We start from the raw sequence: 25,482 nt of genomic DNA, 5'->3' as shown, positions 1-25,482 counted from the left end.
TGGCTCTAAACTCTACCATTTCACTCTTCTTTTTCCTATTCCATTATTTAATCATTTATTTGCACGTTTAGTTTCTAACTATGTTTCACGTGCTTGCATAGGAAAAGTGATCACTCTTCGTACAATGGAGATGACATTCATGCCGAGATAGACGATACTTTTGTCATCTACACGCGATTTCGATAGTATGCTCAAAAGATTTTTATGTCATCCGACGATGATTGAAAAAGAATTCATCAAGCAACTTCCTGCATGACGATTGTTTTGTAGAGCAATTTAATTATATGCGATCTATTTGACAAACCAACAAGTATGTTTTTCTTAATGTTGTTGCTTTTAAACATATATATATATATATATATATTATCGGGCGCTATTAGCCTTTTTCATGTCTCTTTTCCGGCCTTTTTTTATAACGCCGATGAGACCAAAGAGGGATATGATTCCCCTCTTGATCGACGTTTTTCGTGTGACGGTCCTGGAGGAGTCACATTATTATTTAAAGGGAAGCAATCAATTTCGTGTGCTTGTCTGAGTATACCGTAGTTTTGGGTGCGATCATGAGAATCACCCATATGCATCAATTATTTTGTGACCATATACATCACAACCCTTCTAATTCCGGTTACATACTTGAATAGTTTAAATTATTTGAACATGTAGAACCTTTATTTCTTGTGGATGCGTTGCAATCGTGACTGTTATTTGACTGTTTGAGTTTTCTTAAACTCATATCTATAAACAATAATCTCAAGGTCTACGTACTCATTTATTTGAGTTGAACATCACTACTCTAAAGTAGCACTATTTGGTGATAAAAGATATCAAAATAGCAAATTCTATGGGACACACTTAAAGTGATTCAATAACCATCTATGACGTTTTTTTACCAGAATTGATCTTGATGCATGCTCCACATCCAAGAAACACATGCCATTTTTGGCACCTGTATCTATATCTATTGAGGAAACATGTGAGATGGAAACATAACATTCTTTAATTCTCAAGTAAGCAAATTTTTGTGCCTCAGGCTAAGGCTCTGCCTAATCCGATATGTAAGAATTTGTAGCTATGGACTTTGCTTAATCAATCTATTTTGACTATATTTTTTGCTTACTATTTTTACATTGCCATGTTCCTTACTCAACTTTAGCTTAAGTCGTCTATTGGAATTAGAAGCATGTTTGTGTTGTATTAAAGATTGGTATATTCAATAGAATTTCTCGTATTCATTATTTACAAGATGATCTTGTGAGAATTTTATTTGCCTTAAACCTAGCATGAATGGTCAACGTATGCAACTGCATATGATTTTTAAATTGGCCGCTTTTGGGTTACATGGGACCCCAATAGTACTACATTGTAAATTTGGCACTTAACATTTGGAAAACGAACCTCGGAATGTCAAAATTCGACATCGTTATGATTTTTAGAGTTTTCGGAACTTTTTACCGACGTTCCGGCCGTTTTGGCCGCCTTCTATTTCATTTCTGGCGTTTCCGGTAGCACTGACCGGTTGCTGCCGGCGATTCTGTCGGATATGAAGTCCGGCCTCCTAACCGGCCAAATTCTAGTCACCAGTGCCACCGGTTTTCCATCGAGTTTTCTGACAGTTCTTTGCCATTTTCTCGTTGTTTTTCCGGCATATTTCCAACATTCTTTGTTGAAGCGTTTTCCAGCCAAAGTTTTCATTCGGTTTTGAGTTATTTAGACATGGTTTTTCGGTTATTTTTTCCGGTTTTCTCCAAGTCGTTTCATTGCTCAAAAAAATTTTATTATTATTGGTGACCACTTGCACCAATTGGATGGTTTTTATCACCCTAATTGTTTGGTATTCAATTGCTCCAATACCATATTTTTCCAAATCTTACGTTGAAGAATATAGTTCTATTGTCATGTGATACATTCGATAAGATTATACTATTTGTTCTCAATCCTCTTTCTGACAATGTCCTACGGGGTATTGCTTATAATTGTTCCCCGTGTCGTTGGTTCTCTTAATTTATTTTGTTGATGTCCCGTGGCGAAGTTGAGTGTTTTGCTGATTGTGTAAGCACCCACACTGTTCTACGGGATATGTAGTTGTTTTACGGATCTCGTGCGGAGATTCTGTTTTATATCTTCGTGTCTTGCTAAGTTTTAAAGGCCCTACATGCCAATAATTTTCATCTGAATACTTATGTTAAGAATTGAGAGGAATATCTTTGTTGGACATTCAAAAATTAGTTATACGCAACCTTGCTGCTTGCCTCACATCTGGCCCTACACTTGCCCACCCCTGCACATGCCCCCGCAGTTGCAAGGGCAGCTTCCCCGCAATTGTCTTGCACGGCTCTGCAACCCTGTTGTAGCCCCGTAGCCCTACAGCCCCTGCACAGCTTCGTAGGCCCCCTACAAGGTCTCCTAACAAAATCTGCTTAATTGATTACTCTTATTGTTAATCTTCTCATGTGAAGACTATAATTGAGCATATTCCATTCTTACAACGTATTTAAGATGCCATTTGTGGACTTATTCAACCAAGAATGCAGACCTTTTAAGTATTTTATGGTATTGGTTGATGCAACGACGCGTTGGCCACACGTTGCTTTACTTTCCACACGGAACGCTGCATTTGCAAAGTTTTTAGCTATGATCATCATACTAAGGTCTCACCACCCTTCCCATCCTCTCAAATCTATTCGATTGGATACCATTGGAGAGTTCACCTCCAAGACTTTTGATGATTTCGTTTTGCATGTCTACTGCATCATCGTTGAACATATAATTCCTCATGTTTATTCACAGAACGATCTAGCAGAGGCTCGGCCTTGGTTATGGGTACTAACATACCGATTTTGCATTGGAATATGTAATGATGTTGCATGCAGCGACACTTATTTGTTTCAGACCCACAACTCACCAAGCGTTTAGTGCGTACGATCCCAATGTTCTTTTCACTAATGCCTATTTGGTTAAGTTGTTTATGTGCCTCTATTTTAGTATCTAAAATGGGTCTACATGATTAAGTATTTTGGTTGGTTATGCATTACCAACACTTGTCCGCTATTTCCAATCTTCAACCGTAGATCTCTATCCTGCAATATTAGCAGACGATCAATTTGATGAGACAGACTTCCCGTCGTCAGGGCTAGATATGGAATGCTCCAATTCCGGTTTTAACGCTAGGAATTGATGTGGTGTGGCACTATGTCTCATTAAGATCCCGCACTACTCAAAGTGAGCAAAAGTGCAACGCATTATCGACCTTCAGAAAGTCAAAGATTCGATGCTCAATGACTTTACCGATATTGCGAAAGTGACGAGATCGCACATAAATGTTGTGATGTGCCGGTAAGATTGGAACTCTCAGCATATGAGAGAATTTCATATGACCTGGTCCTAGCATCGTTGGCACCATCCCTGACAGTGGGAAGGAAGTCGGCGATGACACCATTATACGATGTGGTGTTGTCAGCGCCCGTGGTATTGCACCACAAAACAAAGGCGGCAAATGCAAAGAAGGACTACTAAGGGTCACAGCTTCGGTCTTGGCTCCTACATAGATGAGGGAGAGGCTATCAAATTCTCTAGGATCAAAACTAGAAAGAAACGAGGTGCATAGGCACAAGTATTTCACCCATCATCAAGATATATTCTCTGAACATGTCTATCAATTAAGTTTATGTGGGACGCTACAGACTCCTTTTGTTGATGTTCGAGAACAAAAGAAATCTTTCAATTGATCGTATAAGCACGCACGTGTGTTTAATGCATTGATCTCCCACGATTGATGATGTATTTGCTTATGCTCTTATTCTGTTGTAAAGTATCAACGATGAGCGATTTGACCAAAGTGGAAAGAATCAATATAGGTTGAACTAGACTTATTATGTTAGTCTTTATTCATACATGTAATGAGAAGATGAAGTCATGTGATATTGGTAGGACTTATGGCGCAAATATTGTCTTATTATCCTAATATTGACTATGATGAGTTATATTCTCTTGTTATGGACATAATTGCTTTCCGCTACTTGATTAGTAGTAGTGTCCATGAAAACTAATTTGCAGCATATGATAATGGTCCTAACATATCTGTAAAGGGATCTTGACACAGATATGAGAGTGTCTGAAGGACCTTAATTGCTTGATTAAATGCCTTCAGACCACGAAGAGCTTATGCAGTCAGATTGCGACGTTCCAAAGAGCGTAGTACAATCGGTTGCAAGAACTTATACCCATACGTGTTCATATGAAAACTAATTCTTGATTCTCAATTCCGTCTAAGTATAGGTGATGAAGAGATTCAATGAGCTATAGATTCATATATGTTAGTCTTGTTGGGACACTATTGTTTTCATTATGATGTCATTAACTATGTGTTTATGCATTATCATTGGACTTGAATTGTTCCATTGACATGGGTCTAGTTCTACATTTAGCAAATCAATACAATATTCCTCCTCACACCAACGCCGCCAGCAACTTATACACACTAGCGTACGCGTTAGTGTTGTTATTGAGACTGGTAGCGTAGAGGATACGTATGATTCTATCTCGGACCAAAATTAGTCTTTCATTGGTCCATTCCCCCATTCCATTGTAAAAGACACATTGAATGTGATAAATCAGAATTTGTCTAGTTTCGTAGGTCAACTCCAATGTGATCTACATGACAACTCACTCAATGAAATATGGTGAATTTGGTACCGTTGGAAAGTTCTATGTGTCTACTTTACAGGGACACCAACAATTTATTTATAGCTATCATATTGAGTGAGTTATGGCCGTTTTAGCAAAATAGGACAGTTCTGTCCGTAAATTTGTAAGTAAGTCAACTTCGACAGAGCACTGTGAACTACTCCGGTCGAATTAGGTTTTGAAATGTCACTGGAAAACTACGGGTGTCTACTTTCCAGAACATTTTACGGTTTGCTGATACCTATTGTGACGAAGAAGTTATGGTCATTTAAGTGAGTGAAGGTCTTTCTACCCGAGAATCTGATTTTCATTGCATACTCTTGTTTTGAGTTGTTATGCAATCTTGTTTCCTAAGATCTAAGTTTGACTACGTATAACATGTATGATCTAAGGATGTATGGCTAGATTAATGATTAATTATTAGCCCAAGACTACTTTTAAGAAGTATGTAATGAACGTTGTATACGTTGTTTTTTGTACTCCATAATTATGGTACTAATCAAGGAGAGTTGTTTTGTAAACTTTAGGGGGAGTCTACCTCACATAATGCTATCAAATGTAGATGGTGCGTTGTGCTATTTTTCTCCTTCGATCAAGATTTTGTTTTTCACCCAAGAACCTTTTAATTTGCTTGACAAGGTTTTTACCGAGACAACGTTATGTGCACCATGCAACCTAGGCATGCGACACAAGGGAGAGTGTTCCGGGAGAATTATTCTTCTACCCTTGTGTGTGTCTTAGCCTATTTAGGTTTTCTTATTAGAGTAGATTATGCTTTATGTAATAGATATGAATCCCCAATTCTTCGGGATACTCCGTTTGTAATGTTTATATATATGCCCCATTATCAATCAATAAAGAGGTACGTTATGTTATTTTACGTTGTTATTATTCTCGTTTCGTTCTTTCTCAAACACTGTTGATTATATATACTAGTCAAGTCAATGTACTTATTATATAGTAAGTGAATGTACTCGATAATAAGGTATTACACGATTTACATCTTTCAATATTGATTTCCCACATAACTCAAATGACGAAAATCATCCCGAGCATCATTTTCTCCTATGTGGGGTAAGGGGCATATACATAAGTATTCGTATATTTTAGGCATATGAAAGAAAATATATGTTATTAGCTTGCTCCGAGTTTTTAATAACGTGACTGTCGTGAACATCTTCATGCATGTAATGATCAGTACATTACGCATGGGATCGTTACACACACACACATATATGTATATATATATATATACAGTCCATATCCAGAATGAAGCTTCACTCTGAAATTTTAGAGTAAAGTTCCAATTTTGGCACACTTTTCGGTCAAATTTTTTCACCATAAGTGATTCAATATTTAGGTATGTTATTCAAGATCATCTCTACAAAGTTTCATCCAATTTGACAATGGTTTGAGCTTTCAAAATTGAGATTTACACGAACGGTTCATGTTGAACAGTTTTAATTCATTAATTGATTTAATCTAATTTCAATACCTTAACGATGTCCGAATTAGGTGAAATTTTGTAGAGATGATCTTGAATAGCATACCTAAATATTAAATCAATTGTGGTGAAAAAATTTGACCGAAAATTGTGCTAAAATTGTAACTTCACTCTAAAATTTCATCTGGATAGAGATTGTATATATATATATATAATAATAATAATTAGTGCTACGAGTTTGAAATTTAGGTAATCTCTAGTAGGATATATTTATATTATGGTCATCTTCTATTTCTTATATGAGGCTTGGTACGTAGATGGGCTTGGAGTACTTTGTCGGACATGCGTCGAAGCTCTCATGAACCAATATGAGAGAAGAAATACAAAGCTGCAGTACTGATGACTGAAACTTGATAGAATTATATATGAGAACTGCAGCAATGCAAATATTAAAGTAGACAAATAAGGTGGGTTGTGTTTGCATATATACAAACGTTGGTTGCACACTTGCTCCATTGTAAATCTCTTGTGCAAATTGACTACATTCATTCTTAAAGGAGACAAAGGTACCTGTCCCGATTACTTCTTCATGGTCGAGGGTTTATGTCTGTCCTGGCACAAAGGTCAGGAAAGTCAAATACCACAATACTATGATAACTCGGTAAGAGCTGGAGCTAAGTCATCATATGCTCCTAAAACACAACTCTCGAATTCTTCGACATCAATTTTTCTATATGAAATAACAAAGTTCAAATCATTCAACAATACAAGTCGTATCATACAAAAAAAAAAAAATTCAGCAAGATATCAATGCTTTTGTTACATAAGGATTTCAACTCTATACAAGGTGCAACATATCTATCGTGACGCAAATACGACGTCTGTCATGTCAATGCAACTTGCTAATTTTTGGAGATAGATTGTTTACGCTTTTGAGAGAATAGTCATGCTTTCAGAGTTCGTCTATTGTATATTGAGATGTATGTTACGCATACGAGAGACAATTAATATTATTTATGTAATAATCTAATAATGATCGCATGATTTCAGAACGTACAACGTGCATTGACGAACAATACAATTTGCATATTACACTTCATCGTTGATTTTTTAAGACACTCGCCGATGCACGCAACTGTGCTTTTCATACGACAATATCATAAGTTTCATGAGTTAACCCAAAACAGAAGCAAAAGATAATACAAAGGAAGGGGGCCGGTCTCACTTCTCAGTCGGTGCGCCGTTCCAATTTTCCGCAATCAAAAACCCCATCATCGAAATCCCAGCAATATCAAACAGAGACACACATGATGATGACGAACTCGATGATGAGAGCTGTCGCTGAATCAACCCGCCGTCGATGAAATGGGAGTCACAACCACCACCAACTGCTGCAGCCACTCTCCTCTCTTGTCTCGCTTCCGATCCAAGTCTGCGTCTCCACCAACACCACCACCTCCCTCATCTTCCTGCTCTTTTTCACCCTCACACCTGTGCTCTTCACGACCATGATCCTCACCCTCTCTCCCACTCTTGGATCTCAGCTGCAGATCCATACCTACCCAACACAACACCAATCTCAATCTCAATCCCAATGGACCCCGCCTCTCGCCCCGCAGTAGTCATCGACAATGGCACCGGGTAAACCTGACTACTATACTACAGCTCTAATCATCTCCGATATGAATTTCATATAATCGGGGTTGTATGGTAAAATTTACCGTGTTTTGTTTTGATTTTGATTAGGTACACCAAGATGGGCTTTGCCGGCAACGTCGAGCCGTGTTACATTGTGCCCACAGTAGTTGCCGTCAACGATTCGTTTCTGAACCAATCCAGGAGCACATCCAAGGCGAGCTGGGTAACGCAGCACAATGCCGGGGTTATGGCTGATCTTGATTTCTTCATAGGGGATGAGGCTCTGGAGAAATCTAGATCGAGCTCGACTTATAATCTGAGCTATCCCATTAGTCATGGGCAGGTGGAGAATTGGGATTCAATGGAGCGGTTCTGGCAGCAGTGCATATTTAATTATTTGCGTTGTGACCCTGAAGATCATTACTTTCTTTTGACTGAGAGCCCGCTTACTGCCCCGGAGAGTAGGGAGTACACCGGCGAGATTATGTTTGAGACTTTTAATGTTCCTGGCCTTTACATTGCTGTGAACTCGGTTCTTGCTCTTGCTGCTGGCTACACTACCTCTAAGGTTAGCATTGGACATTGGACACTCTCGTGGTTACGAATTACTTGTATTTGTGTGTGGTGTTTTAAATGGTATGAGTTTATTTGATATTCGTGAGAATTTGATGATATTGTTGTGAGAAGTGCTTATTTCTGTGTTTGTGTGTGTATTTTTTGTTACGGTGTTGATAGCTGTTCAACATTTCGTCGTAGATTGACCTACGATTTTCTTAGTGTGAGATGACAGGTGTGGTAGTGGATGTTGGAGATGGGGCTAGTCATGTTGTTCCTGTTGCAGAAGGTTATGTGATTGGGAGCAGCATCAAGTCTGTTCCGATTGCTGGGAGAGATGTCACTCTCTTTGTCCAGCAGCTTATGCGGGTATGTTGATCACTTTTTCCGCCTTTTTCCCTTCTTCGTACTTTGGAATGTGCGGATGAAAATTAAGCTGTGAAATATGGAATAGAGATTGACTTGCTGGAAGATTTAATGATAGGTTCCTACTTCATTCTTTGTACTATGAAGATGATTTGGCTAATTAATTGCACTCATATGTCATGATTTTTTTTATGAAGGATTTGTACTCATGAATTCACATTTCGTGCAGGAAAGAGGAGAGAATGTGCCACCAGAAGACTCCTTTGACGTAGCTCGAAAAGTGAAGGAAATGTATTGCTATACTAGTTCTGACATTGTCAAGGTCTTTTATCCTTCCCATATTTATTTTGTTTTAATGACTTGTTGCATTTGATTATACTCTTTCTTCAGACCTGCTTAATGATCTTCCCAACTTATACTACAAGCCCAGAGCTTTATTTTTATTATTTTATTTTCAATATATAGATTATGTCATGTTAAATTTCATTAATGATTCCAGGAGTTCAATAAGCATGATAAAGAGCCATCCAAGTATATTAAGCAATGGAAAGGAATTAAACCAAAGACAGGAGCACCATACACTTGTGATATTGGCTATGAACGATTTCTTGGACCAGAGGTTTGTTTCTTCCTCTAACTATAGCTTCTTTTCTTTTTCAGCATGAGTTATACTTTCTATCTCAGTCGACATGGAGAGAAGAGTTAAATTCCTTTAATTGCTTTTCAGCGACCACTTCTTAGTTGTTGATCATTCTCCTGAAAATACGGTCATGACTTTGTTTGCAGGTCTTTTTTAATCCTGAGATTTACAGCAGCGATTTCACCACTCCATTACCAGTTGTAATTGACAAGTGTATTCAGTCCGCTCCAATCGACACCAGAAGATCTTTGTATAAGGTAACGTTGACCTTGCAACACATTTCGTGCTAATTCGTCTATGGATGAATATTTTTATCTATGCAATAAGATATAGATGCTTCATAACTCAAATGTGGTAGTTTAAAGGCATCATGATGTTAATGTATAGTCACTCAATGGACTTTCACTGTTTCTTTGGACTTAGGTTATCTGAATGAAGAGATTTATGCCCATGTCTGGTCTTGAAATTGTTTAGTTGCAACGTCCACACGTGTCACTACGGTCATCTATTTTTATTTTGTGAATTAAATTTGTTTCTTTGTATATGCCTTACTGTTTGTTGTCCAAATATCGTTTGCTACAATTTTATCTTACGTACGATCATTGAGTTCCACTTGGCATTGATCTCCTCTGTATCCATATATGGTGCTTAATTTGTTTTAGGGCCTATGCTTACAGGCACGGTAGTGTTGGAATTCAACTTTTTTCATACATGATAGTAATGTAGTCCTGTTATTCTACTGTTATCAGAACATCGTGTTGTCTGGAGGTTCAACGATGTTCAAGGACTTCCATAGAAGGCTGCAACGAGACATAAAGAAGATTGTGGATGCCCGGCTTCATGCATCTGAAGCTCGAGTTGGTGGAGAAGTAAAAGTAAGCTTTTTTTATTTTTGAAGCGTCTGCGATGTGTATTTGGCCATGAACTTGTTAGTTACACAACAGTCGATTAATTTGATATATACATTTGTCTGTGTCTGCAGTCACATCCGGTGGAAGTAAATGTGGTAAGCCATCCTATACAGAGATATGCAGTTTGGTTCGGAGGCTCCGTACTTGCATCCACACCTGAATTCTTTGGGGTATGCCTTGTTATCATTCTTTCTAGAAAGCTTAAACCTCATATTCCGTTTGTTTATAAATGTCAGACATTTTGTTTATCTTGTACGTACGGGTCTTATATGGTGACTAATTAGCCAGTCACATAATGGCTGCAAAGCTGCTCTATTTATGTGAATGGTCAGTAAATTCACCCATGACAATGCTGTGTTAGTGGCGGTCCAGTGCAGCTGCTCTACTATGCGGCTTCACTCTACAGCCAGTAACTGCATTCATTTCAACTACTTGGCAAAACTTGGGTATACAATATTGTTTTTTCCTGGATTTATATTTTCGGGTGTACCAATTTACCCCTTCGTTCAGTATATTATATTCCATTGATTAGTAGATTGCTTCTTTTTGTTGCTAGATCCTTGAAAACCATCTCTTGGAACAAAGATTCAGTCCGACTTGTCCCCACTCAATCATTTTTCTTTGAACACTCATATTCACAAATTGAAGTTAGTTTAACTGTTTGCCACCCATCTCCTTCCAGAAAATATATGCACGTCATTCCTAACTGTGAAGGCCAAGCAGCAATGCTAAGCCTGCACCCTTTCTTATGCTTATGATAATTCTTGCTAAATTTATTATTTTCTCTTCGCCAAATCTTTTGATATTGATTGATATATGTCTAATTTGTGTACAGGCCTGCCATACTAAAGCTGAGTATGAGGAATACGGTGCAAGTATATGTAGAACAAATCCTGTTTTCAAGGGTATGTACTGATGCAGATATTTGTTTTGGCTGGATCATGTGCTGGCGATTCCTGTTTAAAATTGGAATGCATAGTAACCTCCTGGTATTTGCTTGGTATCATCGAAACAATTGTGCTGTCGAGAGCCTGGTGTACAATATACTTTACTCGATCTCAACTTTGTAAGAGATGCGGGGTTTCTTTTGTAATGATTGTTTTGTTAGGGGGCAATAGGTCTCTTAGAAGCCAAATAGGAAATAGAGTACGGGGTTGATGAATACATGTCCAAGTGGCCCAAAAGGATCAGAGTGAGAATCGCAAGTTGGGTAGACATGAAATGCAGTTTTGGTTTTCAGCTTAGATAGTTGCTTTAGATTATCACCCTATACCTATTTCCATTTTCAGTTACAATATACACATTTCAGGTAGTCAGTTCAATTCTTTTGGGTTGCATTTGTTGTAGTACAACACTTTCTAATTTGGGTACAACATAGTTTTATTACATATGCTGTATAAAGACCTTAATTGTTAAATGTATGTTCATCAACATTTTTTTTATTTATTTTTTACCTTTCGAGTACTCCTGTATTACATCTTCATTTTTTTTATACGTGTAACTCCTATAACCTACGGATTAGATGATTCTGTGATACAAACTTGGGTACTTCTGATAAGCTTCCTCCGGTCTGATTTCACCTTTTGCGAGGAATAATTAGTTTCCAATTGTAAGACTTGTAAAGCTTTTCTCTTGATCCAACTGTTTCAGAGAAGATTGGTTTCGGAACAGGTTTTGTTTCAGAACGAAACCGAAGTTGTCGTCACTCTTTTTTAATTGCAGCGATCACCACCTGTACCTCAGTTTGTTGAAGCCCCATTTGGTTACATTCCTGATAATCTGATCTACAAGAACACTGACTTCAAATCCGGATTCACGGTTCATGTTATAGAATAGTCACACAAATTGATCAATCAAACTCAAAACCATAATACTAAACTAATCATAATATTTCACAAAAAATTCAGAACACATTCATACACTCGTAACTATGTGACTAAAAGAAACACAATATTTGACGACAAACTTGAACGCTCATAGAAAATTGAATAAAAACTCATATTCAGGCTTGTTTCTCCCTCTCTTTTGAACAAATTACATCACATTCAAGTCATTTGGCACAACTAATATTCAGTTTAGATAACACTCTGCATGGTGCCCCAAAAGGCCAAAACTGTTGTGACATCTGAATGAAGTGAAATATGTGACTATCGAAAGAGGTGTAAGGGTACCTAGAAAAGGTTAATCTATACAATTCCCAAGTCATCACCATACTGAACCCGAATTTCTAAAATTGCAGTCCTAACAGAACCAATACTACAATCCCAATTATGAATAATGGCTCGCTCACCTAGATAAATTTGCATTGCAGCTTGGCCCATAATCTATCCCTATTATTAACAACGACATCAAGGCAAATCCAGTAAGAGATAGGGATTGACCACTGTAGCCTCCACAACCACCACAGCAAGCTCTTCGTCGCTGCCCCCGATACCCCTAAATTGAGTCCTCAAATCCGTTAGTCTGATAGGTCGTCGTCCAATTTGAACTTTTCCCCTCTTAATCTCAAGCGCCCAGACGTTTTGGTGGACGTGTTGTGAATAGAACTCGATCGCGGGTAAGTTGTGAGCCGCTAGAGGTAAGAGAGGCAAAGGATGCAAGGGTGAGCGAATCTAGCTAATTTGGGGGCAGCTTTACAACGGAGGCTGGTTTTAGCGTAGGAGAAGACATGGGCTTTCGCTTTGACAAAAATGCCCTCTCAAATTTAACGGAAACCACATACAGTGACGGAACACCTGACAGTATGTACTTAAATTAGGTCAGGATTTATACCTCAAACACCGTTTTGATGTATCGGAAAGTAAGTAAATCTTAATTCTCATCCATACTTCATGTACTGTACTGTTGTTAAAAGTTTACCTAAGAAGAGGGTAAATTTTCTTCAATTATAATTACTGTTTACAAATTACAGCCCCTATTAAGATAAGAGAGGAGAGGGATCTAGGGACTTGATTCATCTCTGGGTTTTCACTGTAAAAAACAATAGAAGTCACCAAACAAAAAGCCTCCAGAAGATAATTTGATATTTTGATTAGAGGGAGTGAGCCAACTGCGACAGTTCAACTCTTTCGTAGCTACAACAGCACCGCCCAACTCGAATTCGAAGAACCAAGGCCAACATTGTAAGCCAATCTCTGCAATCTGTGCTCGAATCTCATTCAAATTTTTTCTGCTTTTCTATCAGTTTCTGCTTTTTAATTATTTTGTTGAATCGTTTCAGCTTCAAGTAATATTGGGTGTTTGTATTTTATGGTTGTCCTCTGAGATTTACGAACTGGGTTATGTGCTTGACCTGTTTCCTGTGATTGTGGGTATTGAAAGTTTGAATCTTTGTTTGCTCTCTAGGGTTAGGGTTTATGGTACTTAATCATTTAATCCTCAGTATCTAATAGTCTGATTACTAAATTGGATTATGGAATGAGGTGGAATCTATGATTTGTACTTACTTTAATTTTGTATGGCAAAGGGTAGTTGATTATTGCTACATAGAGTTCTGTAAGCAATTGCTTTCCATTGTTGCTACATAGAGGTGGAATCTATGTTTGCTGTGGAATACAGTGTTTGTTTTCAGATCTGTACTTTTTATATTTACTTCTGCAGTTGAGATGGATCTAAACCGTAGTTCTTTGGTTTGTTCTTCTGTATCGTATAGGTAGAGATATTGTGTTTTTTGAGTCGTATTGATCGGTTGGTCTAAATGGATCCACTGGCTGAGGAGCAAATAGATTATGAAGAGGAGGAATATGGAGGTGCTCAGAAGCTCCAATATCAGGAAAGTGGAACCATACCTGCTCTCGCAGATGAAGAACCAATGGTAGAAGATGATGAGTATGACGATCTCTACAATGATGTTAATGTTGGCGAGGGTTTCCTGCAGATACACCGACCGGAGCCACCACTTCTCCCTCCCCCTGCTGCTGTTGGCAATGGAGGAGTCCAAGCTCAGAAAACTGATGTTCCAGTTCAGAGCGGTGTTTCTCAGGAACTGAAAAATCCGGGTTTTCCGGCTGAAGTAAAGTATTCTAGTGCTCCTGAACAGAAGGATCAGCCTCAGGTCTCTATGGTGCCTGAAATGGCATCTCAAAAGGGGAGGGTTATGGAGATGACTCATGATGCTCAAGTCAGGAATATGGGGTTTCAAGGGACATCAACTATGCAGTCCAATGTTGGTGTTGATTCTTCAGATCATATTGCAAAAATTGCCAATGGGCCCGTTCCATCGATGAATTCTGGCAGTAATGGTCCTTCAGCTATTCCACAGATGCCTGCTAATCAAATGAATATGAAGATAAATGTTAATCGCCCGATGGTTAATGAAAACCAAATCCGTCCCCCAATTGAGAATGGTTCGGCCACACTGTTTGTGGGTGAGCTCCATTGGTGGACTACTGATGCTGAGCTGGAAGGTGTTTTGTCTCAGTTTGGGAGGATCAAGGAAATTAAGTTCTTTGATGAGAGAGCCAGTGGTAAATCCAAAGGCTATTGTCAGGTAGATTTTTATGATCCAGCTGCCGCCAGTGCATGCAAAGAGGGAATGGATGGTTATGTTTTTAATGGGAGAGCTTGTGTCGTGGCTTTTGCTTCTTCACAAACTTTAAAGCAGATGGGAGATTCTTATGTAAACAAATCCCAAGGGCAGGTTCAGACTCAGCCCCAAGGCAGAAGGCCTATGAATGATGGTGCTGGGAGAGGGGGAAATATGAATTATCAGGGTGGAGATACAGGGAGAAACTTTGGAAGGGGTAATAATAATTGGGGACGAGGTGGACAGGGAGTACTCAACAGAGGTCCTGGTGGTGGAGGACCTGGGAGGGGACGAGGAGGGGCCATGGGTGCAAGGAACATGGTTGGAAACAATGCCGGGGTTGGAACTGGTACTAATGGAGGAGGCTATGGACAGGGCCTAACAGGTCCTGGTTTTGGCGGTCCTGTTGGAGGTATGATGAATGCACCTGGTATGATGGGCCCTGGGTTTGATCCAACATATATGGGTCGAGGAGGTGGTTACGGAGGATTCCCTGGTCCTGGTTATCCTGGAATGCTTCCACAATTTCCTGGTGCTAATCCAATGGGATTTGCTGGGGTTGCTCCTCATGTAAACCCAGCTTTCTTTGGCAGGGGCATGGCAGCGAATGGGATGGGAATGATGGGTTCATCTGGAATGGAGGGGCATCACGCGCCTATGTGGAATGATCCAAGTATGGCTGGGTGGGGAGGAGAAGAACAGGATCGAAGAACTAGGGAATCGAGCTATGGTGGTGATGATGGGGGGTCTGAGCATGGAAACTATGGGGAGGCAAATCATGAGAAATCAGTTAGGTCAAGTGCTGCTCCTAGGGACAGAGAAAGGGAATCTGAGCGTGACTGGACGGGAACCTCTGAGAGGAGGCATCGTGATGAAAGGGAACAAGACTGGGACAGGTCTGAGAGGGAGCACAGGGAACCTAGGTACAAGGAAGAAAAGGAAAGTTACCGAGACCATCGGCGTAGGGAGCGTGACGTGGCCTATGAGGATGACCGGGACAGAGGACACTCTTCTTCAAGACCTCGCAGTAAATCCAAGGCAATGCCAGAAGATGATCACCGTTCTCGATCAAGGGATGTGGACTATGGGAAGAGGAGAAGATTGCCATCTGAGTGAAACCAACAAACTAGTAGACTAGCTGTCCTTATTTGGTATGTCTTTGATACTAGTCATACTGCAGAATATAAGTTTGGACCTTCAAACAGTGTCTAGCCTGGGATAGCTACTGTTCATCCGCGTCTTCATTTGTGTTTGGATGGGCCAACCTGCAAGCGCTGTTTCATCATGGAAAAGTAAGTTTTATGGGTCTGCATAGGAGGGAAGGATAAACTCCCCCCCCCTCCCCCCGATTTTATACTGCTTTCTACAGAACATTTAGCTGTGGCTATTAGTGTGTTTTTTTGAAAACAATTAGTAACTTTCAGTAGCATCACTATCATGATATCAGTGCTCAGGTTTGATTACTCATATCCTGCTGCTGTTATCTTGTTGGGCTTATTTCTGTGCTACCTAAGCTTTCATTAAGACAATTAATTATGGAGTTTGGCTATTTATAATTTGAAAATTTTAATGTCTATGTGATTGTGGGAGGTTATATCTAGATTTTCTTTTTTATTTTATTCTCAAGTGCAGTCTATGCTTTATCTTAAATGAAAGGTTAGAGATGAGGGATGCTATAATTAGGAAAAGAAATAAGAATCTGTTGTTTGTATTCTTTTCTCTTGATCTCTTGACACTTAAGTGATGGTGTATACAAGTCATGTCTGAATTATTGATCTAGGCTTGGGCTTGGCTTATTGGTTGTGGTCTTGGAATGATATCTGAATCTTTCCTCGCACTTAAAATTCTTGATTGTCATGTCAGTTTGGGTGGCTTTGATCTGCTAACTCTATAAGTACCTGAGGTGAGAGTTGCATGTACTATGGTTGTGCCTATGGGGAAGTTTAATTCATGCCATGGCTGGTTTGACTGTGAACTTGGATTTCCAATTTTCATTTTTGTCCTCTTCTTTTTATTTTATTAAAACAGCAACAGATTATGAGGTGGTGTCTTGGCAATTTATTTTATCTGATGTCTATTGACATGCGGGTTTTCTTTTAATATCATATCCAGGAAGTAGAGAGGGGAACTCTTTCTTTTTATGCTTGAATCAGCTTGTGCTGGTCACATGGTGGAAGATGTCTTGCATGGATGCGTTGCCAAGTGTGCAACAGAAGCCTTTGACTATATTGGCTTTCAGCTTGTTTTATTGAATCCTAGAATCTGTATTTGTGAATTCTAGCGAGTGTTCTCAAATTAGTGATATATTAGGTTGAGACCTATCAGTGTGCATGTAGGTAGTCAACTGGAAGTCTGTAAAGATATATTTTGTATTAGGTCCACATGTAATGCTCTCTTTGTTGTTTTATGACTGTATTAGGCTTAACAAGTGAGCTTGTAAATGTCTTGTACTTCCGTCAGTAGTGTTCATATCAGTGTGGAATAGGAAGTCATTGAGTCATTAATACATCGTACCAAGAAGCCACCCTTCCCCCAGTTTCTGTTGAAGATAATTCCTGGAAGGCTGGTTTTTATTGTGTAATCTAAATCGGGGAAGTGTAATTGGGATTGAGGGGGTGGTGAGCGGTGAGTGATTGATGCATTGTAATGAATTAGAATGAAAGGGTTGGATAGGGTTTAAATCAATCTCCATGGAGATCTATGTTATGCTTCTTTACATTTCTTACTGGGACATGGCTTTGTACTTTCTTCATGTATCAATATATGATATCTGTTCCTTCTTTTTATTGGGACAGATACTGTTGATTATTAAAAATTAATAGTACAAGTTTGCTTATATAGGCCTGTCGTTTTATTCTTTTCTCGACAATTTATATTTGAAATTTGGTGTTCAGTCGTGTTTTATTTCTCTGTTTCTCAACAATTTATTGTAGAAATTTGGTGTTTTAGTTGTGTTTTACATAATATTGGAGGAGTGCTCAGTAGAAGTCACTTGCCTTGCATGCTGATTGTTTGTTGTTGTTGCCACCAAAAGTTTTGCATCCCAACCCCAACCCCCACCCCACATCACTAGTTCATATACTAGTGCTTCTGTTTTTTTCAGTCCTGTTAGTGTCATCTTGATTTGGAATTTCATTTTCTTAAACTTCAGGTGCATTGATGAAATCATTATTCTGCTTAAAGCAGAAAGACACATCTTTCTCAAAATACTTTTTTTGACAAGATGATAGTTGCAGTGATATGTTCAAGTTTATTTATTTTCTTGAAAGGTGGCTCTATGTCACTTTTGGTAATCAGGGCAGTTCTTATGGCTTGTTTCCCAGTCTTAGTTCTTATCTGCAACTCTTAACTATGTAGGATAGAAAAATCATGTTTACTGGTTACTCTCTGGGGATCTCTTCTATTAGCATATGCTTGCCTCAATTCTGTATCTCTGAAATTCCTATTACTTCTTTCTGGGATCTAGGGGTTATGTTTACTGGTTGGTGTGTTTATGCAAAAGAATTGGGTAAAACTTTGGCTGCATGGTCTTGCTTAAATACTGGCTCAATTTCTCAACAATGCTTGAGGTTTGTTGTTTCTGAGATTGGCTGGGGTGGTGTGTGCAATAGTATCTCATTGAGCAAGGTAGCACAAGATAAGGCGTGTTAACACTGTTTTTCCAGCAGTAATGTTTTTCCCACTGTTAGGTTATTGAGTTATCGAATAGAAGCAATCTTGATGCATTGCTTTACGACTGTTGGACTGGTTGTCAAAAATATACACGGATGCTCAATTATTGGAAGGAAATGTATTCTCTTGGCGTATCTGCCTGTAGCTTTGCTTTGTGATCTAGAACCCTTGTTGCTTCTATTGAACTTCGTTTGCTTGTAGCGTAATTACAGGTTCTGGAGTTCTGTTTTAGGAGTACGATGTGGTTGCATGGTGTGTTTCTTCTTTATATTTGATGTGGACGTAGTTATGGAATCTCAGTTTTGGTTGGTGTTAGGTGCTTGATGATTTTGGTGCTTTGCGCATGGTTAGGTCTAATCCCTTGCCTATATGGAGTTTCTCTCACTCCTTCATTCGGTTTGAGGAGTAAACTCAATTCATAATGTCATTTTCACTAGGACGTGAAAAATGTCATTTTCCGTTACCGTGGAGCAAGGGTTCTCTCTTCGTTGCAGCATCTTCCTATTGTGATCGTATTGAGTCATGCTCAATTCATATATGGTGCAAAACAAAGATGAGTTATTCCAAATGCCTATAATCGTTTCTATACGAAAATTGTAAAATAAATTAGGCCTCGCATGATCAAATTTGACACAAACCGTCTTTTTTTTTTGCCACGGCAACTCTTTTAAACATCGTTTTGTTAAATTTTTACTTTGTCTTGTTTACAAGTCAAAAGAGCTAGTTTTTTTCTATCAATCTGCATGAGCGTGTTTATTAAATTAAGTCCATCTAACATTTTGATCAAAAAATAAAATCTCTTTAGATTCATAATTACCATATGCCACATCTAATAAACACCCCGATCGAACCAAGAACAATGGTTGAAGTAGGCCGGTAAAATAGGTAGGGCATAGCCAGCCCTATCAAAATATGTGAAGCCCGAGCCCGCCCTTTGAGTGGATAAAGTTTGGGCTTAAAAAACACGCCCATGATCATGCCTACATTTGACCCTTGATTTTGAGATGATAAAATATTTTAACTTTCATTTGAAAATTTTGATTGAGATATGAGTTGAACTCATGAACCATTTCATACAAGAATAACACATTTGTCAATTGAACTAGCACAATTTGATGGTTATATCAATCACTCATAAATTAATAATAAAATTTGACTTCGAGAATGAGTCGGAATACAGACCGGTCGTATAATATACCATATGGATAAAGTTTTAGGTCGGCCCAGGACTTGAAAAGTATTACTCATATGCTATCTATTTTAAAATGGATCGAGTAAAATCCGCTCATTAATTTGAGCCGGCCGCAGCTCACTTTTTAAGACTAAATTTAGGTTAGCCCGTCGGTCATAGATTAATTTACAAGTCTATATTGAAGTAAAAAGATCGAATTAGCCATTAATAGTGAAAGGTGTTCCCAATAGATCTGTAGGGACATGTAGAATTTCTAATTCTATTTCACTGTAGAAACTGCGTAGAAAAACCAAAAACAAAACGTAAAAGGTAAGAAACATGAAACGAAACCCGTCGTCGATATTTGATGAGAAAGAACTCAAATAAGAGACTCAGCTGCGAGTTTGTCGGACCCTTTGTTAGCTACAAAGACACCCCAACACAGAAGCAGAACAGGAAGACAGTAAGACAACATCTGTAATCTTATGTTCGTATATCTCGTAGTCTCATCCTAGGATTGTGTTTTTTCTATCAATCTTTGTATTGTTAATTACTTTGTATATTTGCTTCAGCTGCAAATTTTGTATCTTTTGGAATTTCCTTGATGTAAAACACTGGTGGGCGTTTGTATTTTCTGGGTTTTGAGAACTCGGTGATCTGTAATTGACCTTGTATATATAGAAAGCTTAAATCTTTTGGGTGTTCAAAGTTTCAATCTTATCGTTTTTTGGATTGGGGTTTCTGATATATGCAAATTGTATTGTGATTCTGTAAAGTGGAATTTGATATTGCCAAATTGGACTTTGATTTATATATTCTCAGCAATTTAATGACAAAGAGTATGACTTGATGTTGTTTGGTATTTGATTAGTTTGCAGTAGGCTGTTTTTGATTTCCAATTATTTCTGTGTATGAGATAGAACCATGTGTAAAAGATTGGGATATGTAGCCCTCCTTCGTGTTTGTACGATGAGATGGATCTAAGGGCAGTTGTTTTTCTTTCTTCTGTATTGTATAGGTAGAGATAGATAGTGGTCATCTTTCAGTCTGAATTGGTTGGTTGATCGGTCTAAAGGGATCCAATGGCTGAGGAGCGAATAAATTTTGAAGAGGAGGAATACGGAGGTGCTCAGAAGCTCCAGTATCAGGGAAGTGGAGCCATTCCTGCTCTTGCAGATGAAGAACCGATGGTGGAAGATGATGAGTACGACGATCTCTATGATGATGTTAATGTTGGAGAGGGATTCCTGCAAATGCATCGATCTGAGGCACCAGCCCCTGCTGGTGGTGTTGGGAATGGTGGACTCCAGCCTCAGAAAACTGATGCTCCCCAACAAAGAGTTCAAGCTGGTGCTTCTCAGGGAATGAATATTCCGGGGATTTCAGTTGGAGGAAACTATAATACTGTTCCTGAACAGAAGGTTCAGCCACCAGTGGCTAATGTGCCTGAAACTCAAGTCAGGCATATGGGGTTGCCCTCAAATGTTGGTGCTCATTCTTTGGAAGCTACTGCAAAATTTGCTAATGAGCCTCTTCCATCAATGAACTCTGGCACTACTGGTCCTTCAGCTGTTACACAGGTGCCTGCTAATCAAATGAATATGACAGTCAATCTTAATCGTCCAATGGTTAATGAAAACCAAATCCATCCTCCAATGGAAAATGGTCCAACCACACTGTTTGTGGGTGACTTGCATTGGTGGACAACTGATGCTGAACTTGAAAGCGTTTTATCTCAGTTTGGAAGGGTGAAGGAAATTAAGTTTTTTGATGAAAGAGCCAGTGGTAAATCCAAAGGTTACTGTCAGGTAGATTTTTATGATCCAGCAGCTGCCAGTGCATGCAAAGAGGGAATGGATGGTTATGTTTTCAATGGGAGAGCTTGTGTTGTAGCGTTTGCTTCTTCACAAACTTTGAAGCAGATGGGCGCTAATTACGTTAATAAATCCCAAGGGCAGGTTCAGACTCAGCCTCAAGGGAGAAGGCCCATGAATGATGGTTCTGGGAGAGGGGGAAATGTGAATTTTCAAGGTGGAGACACCGGGAGAAATTTCGGGAGGGGTAATTGGGGACGAGGTGGACAGGGAGTACCCAACAGAGGTCCTGGTGGACCAGGCCGGGGAAGAGCAGGGGCCATGGGTGCAAGGAACATGGTTGGAAACAATGCTGGGGTTGGAACTGGTGCTAACGGAGGAGGCTATGGACAGGGCCTAACAGGTCCTGGTTTTGGTGGTCCTGTGGGAGGTATGATGAATGCACCTGGTATGATGGGTCCTGGGTTTGATCCAACATATATGGGTCGAGGAGGTGGTTACGGAGGATTCCCTGGTCCTGGTTATCCTGGAATGCTTCCTCAATTTCCTGGTGCTAATCCAATGGGATTTGCTGGGGTTGCTCCTCATGTAAACCCAGCATTCTTTGGGAGGGGAATGGCAACAAATGGCATGGGAATGATGGGTTCTTCTGGAATGGAAGGGCATCATGCTTCTATGTGGAATGATCCAAGTATGGCTGGGTGGGGAGGAGAAGAACAGGATCGAAGAACAAGGGAGTCAAGTTATGGGGGTGATGATGGTGGTTCTGAGTATGGGAACTATGTTGAGGCAAGCCATGAGAAATCAGCCAAGCCAAGTGCTGTCTCAAGGGACAGAGAACGAGATTCTGAGCGCGAGTGGACTGGATCCTCTGAGAGGAGGCATCGTGATGAGAGGGAGCAAGACTTGGACAGGTCTGAGAGGGAGCACAGGGAGCCTAGGTACAAAGAAGAAAAAGATAGTTACAGAGACCATCGTCGAAGAGAGCGAGATGTGGGCTATGATGATGACTGGAACCGAGGGCAATCTTCTTCAAGACCTCGCAGCAGGTCCAAAGCAGTGCCGGAAGATGATCATCGTTCTCGGTCAAGGGATGTGGATTATGGGAAGAGGAGAAGATTGCCATCTGAGTGACACGAGTAATGATTTTTGTTTATTTGGCGTCTTTTAGACTTCAGAAAATGGCTCCTCAACCATAGTGGTATCTTGCCTTTAATAGCTACTGTGCTACTGCATCTTCATCTGTGGTGGCCCCAAGTCCTAACACTGCTTCTTGATGGAGAAGTAAGTTCTACCAGTGTGCATAGAAGGGAATGATCAGTTCCCCCTTTCTTTCATTTCATTTTCTACAGAACATTTAGCTCTGTGAATTAATGTGTGCTAAAAAAAACAGTAACTTATAGTAGCATACCAGTGGAGAATAGCTGTGGAGGTTTTGACACTTGATCCTGCAGCTATTTATCTTCTTGGTTAAATAACTATGCTACATATTTCTTCTAGACATTGTTTAATTAGGTTTTGTGGTATTTAGTGTGAAAGTTTCTTGTTTCTTTGTGGTAATGGGAGTTTTCTAGTTTTATTTAATTTAAAAGAATTGCCTATTGCTTGATCTCTTAGATGTAGAAAGATGAGGACTGGCACACAAAAGAAAAAAAAAATTATGTGAAAACATTGATGGTTTGTTCTTATGTTAGCATGTGAGCTCATAGTTGGTAAATATGTATGAATTATAGAATATGTGCTTAGTTTTCCACGTTAGGCTTCCCTGTGAGCTTGTAGAAACTCTTTTACTCAAGCTATGTGCTTAGTTTTCCATTTTCAATTGCTGTAACACTTGATGACTGGTCTTTGCACTAGGGAATCAGGACTTTCTACCAGGCCATGCATCATGCTAGAGTCAGGATTCAGTCAAATATTGGTCTATGCTCCTATGGACCTATACTGATCACTCTGAAGGTTTCTACAAACCCAGCTTCTGTTGAAGCAATTTCTTGTAAAGAAGGATTTTTCATTTCATAATGCATGGTGGGTGACTCCTTGTAAATAAGTTGGGGTCGAATTGGTTGTTTACATTTGGGCATTGTTTCTCTTATCAGAGGCTGTGTTGAGCTGCTTATGTACATTTTCCAGTTAAGTCCCTCTTTTTACCTTCGTCATTCTTTTTCATCGGAACAGACTATTGTTTCTCAATATTATACAGTAGAAATTTGATTTTTTTGTAGTCGTCATGCTGTTTCTCAACAAGGTACCCTTACAAATATGGTGTTCGAGTCTTTTTTATGTTACTTCGACCAAAAACGTCATTTCTATGTTATCATCTCTTAAAACATTGTGTAATAGAAAACTAGTCTTTAGGCCATGTCTAACTTTAAACTTGAAGGAGGTGCGACGGTCAGCCATTTGCCTTGCATTTCTTCATGATGAAGCTTTGAAGCATGGTGCATGTTTCTGTAATCACTAGCATAGTCTTATTTGCTCCTTTCCCTTTTTGTATTGTTGTTGCATTTATTAGGCTTTCTAATAGTATGAGCTCTATCATTTGTATATCAATCACTGGCTATGCAACTATTATCCAAGTCCTGCTGTACAGCTCTGAGCTCTATCATTTGTATCTCACTATCTTGGTTTAAAAAATCACATTTTGTATGTACCTAGGCTGTTGATGTGTTTAATTTTAGTGTCGCGCTTAGTTCTTAACTTCAACTCCGTGATGGACTAGACAGAACTTATCATATAATACTCAATCGGCGTTGAAGCGTCGGCAAATTGCTTGGTTCTGTTTACTATAGCTACGAATACTTCTGTGTTTAGTGTCTTTAACATCTTGGAGTTGTGTTACTTTCTTTCTGGGTGTCTTAAACATAGTTAAGACTGGAAGATTTGGTTCATTGGTTGCATGGTTTTCTTTCAGTAATTTCATGTTTTAATAACTGATCATGTAACAGACATGCAACCAAATTTTGACCATATGTTTCTGGAAATATTTGTTCAGAACATGCTAAGATGGATAATACGATCAACAGGAAAAACTCTAGTTGTAGTCGATACGGAATTAAACAAGGAGATTCTTTCATGTTTCTCAAGGGTGTGCGTGTTCATACGTACGTATACATATAAATAGGTTGCATGTAAGTGATGTAACACATAATGCAGCTAGCTTAGATGAAGAAGGAGGCGGCGGCAACAGCAGCTATAACTGCTCCAGCGGATACCTTGGCGGCGGCGGCACCAGACTTGGGAGCCTCAGCTGTGCCAAAGGTTTTCTCACTAACAGGTCCACCGATCCCAGCGGCCAAAGCGTCGGCAATGCTATGTCCACTGGACGCAGGACCACCAGCAGCGTCACTACCAGTCACGGTTCCAACTTCATTGCTGTCGGAGGCGGTGGGACCGGCGGCGCCCGGGGACATGGCGGCGAAGGTTGGGATTCCAGGCTTTGGTTTGCCGGGAGATGCGGCGGGGGCATCGGCGGCAAAAGCCACGGTGGCCAGAAGAGTAAGGGCAACAAATAGAACAGCTTGACGTGCCATTTTACAATGTAAGTGAATTGATGCAGTTGGTTCTCTTCGAGAAGCACTGCAGATGTACGTATGGAAGTAATGGGATGAGAATGTGTGGCGGTGGTGACGGTGGAGGTGGGTTATATATGAGTTTGGGTGGAGGAAATCATTGGTCGGCGGTGAGGGCATTGCGGAGTGGTGCTAGGAAAGCCATCGGTGACAGTTGGATGAATCCGTTTTTTCAGTTGTAAACCCTTCAATTTTGTCATTGACTTGGGTCGTCTCACTTGTTGATCTCTAACGGTATTAGTTATATACATAGCTAAAAATAGTTAAAAATAATATTTAATTACCAAATATTATCGTTATACTTCAACAATGATAATTATTTTTAAGTTATTTTAATTTTCAACACATAAATATAGTTTAGCTAAAACTATTTTCTTCATCCTTAGTTATATTTAACTATAATTTTTAACTAAAATTAAATCTAACTTTTAAATAGTTAGTCTAATGAAGGTAAAAATTATTATAAACTTTGTTAAAAAGCCAAATATTGCCAA

At 39.3% G+C, this 25,482-nt stretch overlaps 4 protein-coding genes across 6 annotated transcripts; 3 read left to right on the top strand and 1 right to left on the bottom strand.

The window, feature by feature from the left end:
* The first annotated feature begins 7,312 nt into the window (after nucleotides 1-7,312).
* LOC126792688 (actin-related protein 3) lies at nucleotides 7,313-11,654 on the top strand. The gene is made up of 9 exons (XM_050519148.1): nucleotides 7,313-7,768; nucleotides 7,874-8,333; nucleotides 8,543-8,689; nucleotides 8,916-9,008; nucleotides 9,186-9,305; nucleotides 9,473-9,583; nucleotides 10,076-10,201; nucleotides 10,309-10,407; nucleotides 11,073-11,654. Exons 1-9 carry the CDS (start codon nucleotides 7,488-7,490, stop codon nucleotides 11,151-11,153), a joined length of 1,518 nt encoding a protein of 505 aa, XP_050375105.1. The 5' UTR covers nucleotides 7,313-7,487; the 3' UTR covers nucleotides 11,154-11,654.
* A 1,540-nt stretch (nucleotides 11,655-13,194) lies between these two features.
* On the top strand, nucleotides 13,195-17,547 carry LOC126792681 (uncharacterized). Of its 2 annotated transcripts, XR_007671938.1 has the most exons (3): nucleotides 13,195-13,359; nucleotides 13,890-16,054; nucleotides 16,875-17,547. XR_007671938.1 is itself a non-coding variant. In XM_050519138.1 (2 exons), the coding sequence occupies exon 2, from the start codon at nucleotides 13,935-13,937 to the stop codon at nucleotides 15,876-15,878; it is 1,944 nt and encodes a 647-aa protein (XP_050375095.1). In that variant the 5' UTR covers nucleotides 13,195-13,359; nucleotides 13,890-13,934; the 3' UTR covers nucleotides 15,879-16,854. The 2 variants fall into 2 exon arrangements, 1 of the variants encoding a protein (XP_050375095.1); XM_050519138.1 differs by lacking the exon at nucleotides 16,875-17,547 and having other exon boundaries at nucleotides 13,890-16,854.
* A 2,383-nt stretch (nucleotides 17,548-19,930) lies between these two features.
* Nucleotides 19,931-23,516, top strand: LOC126792682 (uncharacterized). Of its 2 annotated transcripts, XR_007671939.1 has the most exons (3): nucleotides 19,941-20,092; nucleotides 20,624-22,703; nucleotides 23,277-23,516. XR_007671939.1 is itself a non-coding variant. In XM_050519139.1 (2 exons), exon 2 carries the CDS (start codon nucleotides 20,688-20,690, stop codon nucleotides 22,551-22,553), a length of 1,866 nt encoding a protein of 621 aa, XP_050375096.1. In that variant the 5' UTR covers nucleotides 19,931-20,068; nucleotides 20,624-20,687; the 3' UTR covers nucleotides 22,554-23,028. The 2 variants fall into 2 exon arrangements, 1 of the variants encoding a protein (XP_050375096.1); XM_050519139.1 differs by lacking the exon at nucleotides 23,277-23,516 and having other exon boundaries at nucleotides 19,931-20,068; nucleotides 20,624-23,028.
* A 792-nt stretch (nucleotides 23,517-24,308) lies between these two features.
* On the bottom strand, nucleotides 24,309-24,949 carry LOC126792711 (classical arabinogalactan protein 6-like). The gene has a single exon (XM_050519173.1). It carries the CDS (start codon nucleotides 24,947-24,949, stop codon nucleotides 24,578-24,580), a length of 372 nt encoding a protein of 123 aa, XP_050375130.1. The 3' UTR covers nucleotides 24,309-24,577.
* Between the last annotated feature and the right edge of the window lie 533 nt (nucleotides 24,950-25,482).

The sequence above is a fragment of the Argentina anserina genome, chromosome 4 (genome assembly GCF_933775445.1).
Source record: "Argentina anserina chromosome 4, drPotAnse1.1, whole genome shotgun sequence".
NCBI lineage: Eukaryota > Viridiplantae > Streptophyta > Magnoliopsida > Rosales > Rosaceae > Argentina > Argentina anserina.
The sequence above is the reverse complement of the archived record's forward strand: the minus strand, read 5'-3'. Positions and strand labels throughout refer to the sequence as shown.

Excerpts from the sequence above, each read along its gene's own strand:
- LOC126792711 (XM_050519173.1), bottom strand. The coding sequence starts at position 24,949 with ATGGCACGTCAAGCTGTTCTATTTGTTGCCCTTACTCTTCTGGCCACC.
- LOC126792688 (XM_050519148.1), top strand. The coding sequence starts at position 7,488 with ATGAAATGGGAGTCACAACCACCACCAACTGCTGCAGCCACTCTCCTC. Across the intron at positions 7,769-7,873 it reads GTCATCGACAATGGCACCGG|GTACACCAAGATGGGCTTTG; the intron begins GTAAACCTGACT and ends GATTTTGATTAG. Across the intron at positions 8,690-8,915 it reads TTGTCCAGCAGCTTATGCGG|GAAAGAGGAGAGAATGTGCC; the intron begins GTATGTTGATCA and ends CATTTCGTGCAG.
- LOC126792682 (XM_050519139.1), top strand. The coding sequence starts at position 20,688 with ATGGCTGAGGAGCGAATAAATTTTGAAGAGGAGGAATACGGAGGTGCT.
- LOC126792681 (XM_050519138.1), top strand. The coding sequence starts at position 13,935 with ATGGATCCACTGGCTGAGGAGCAAATAGATTATGAAGAGGAGGAATAT.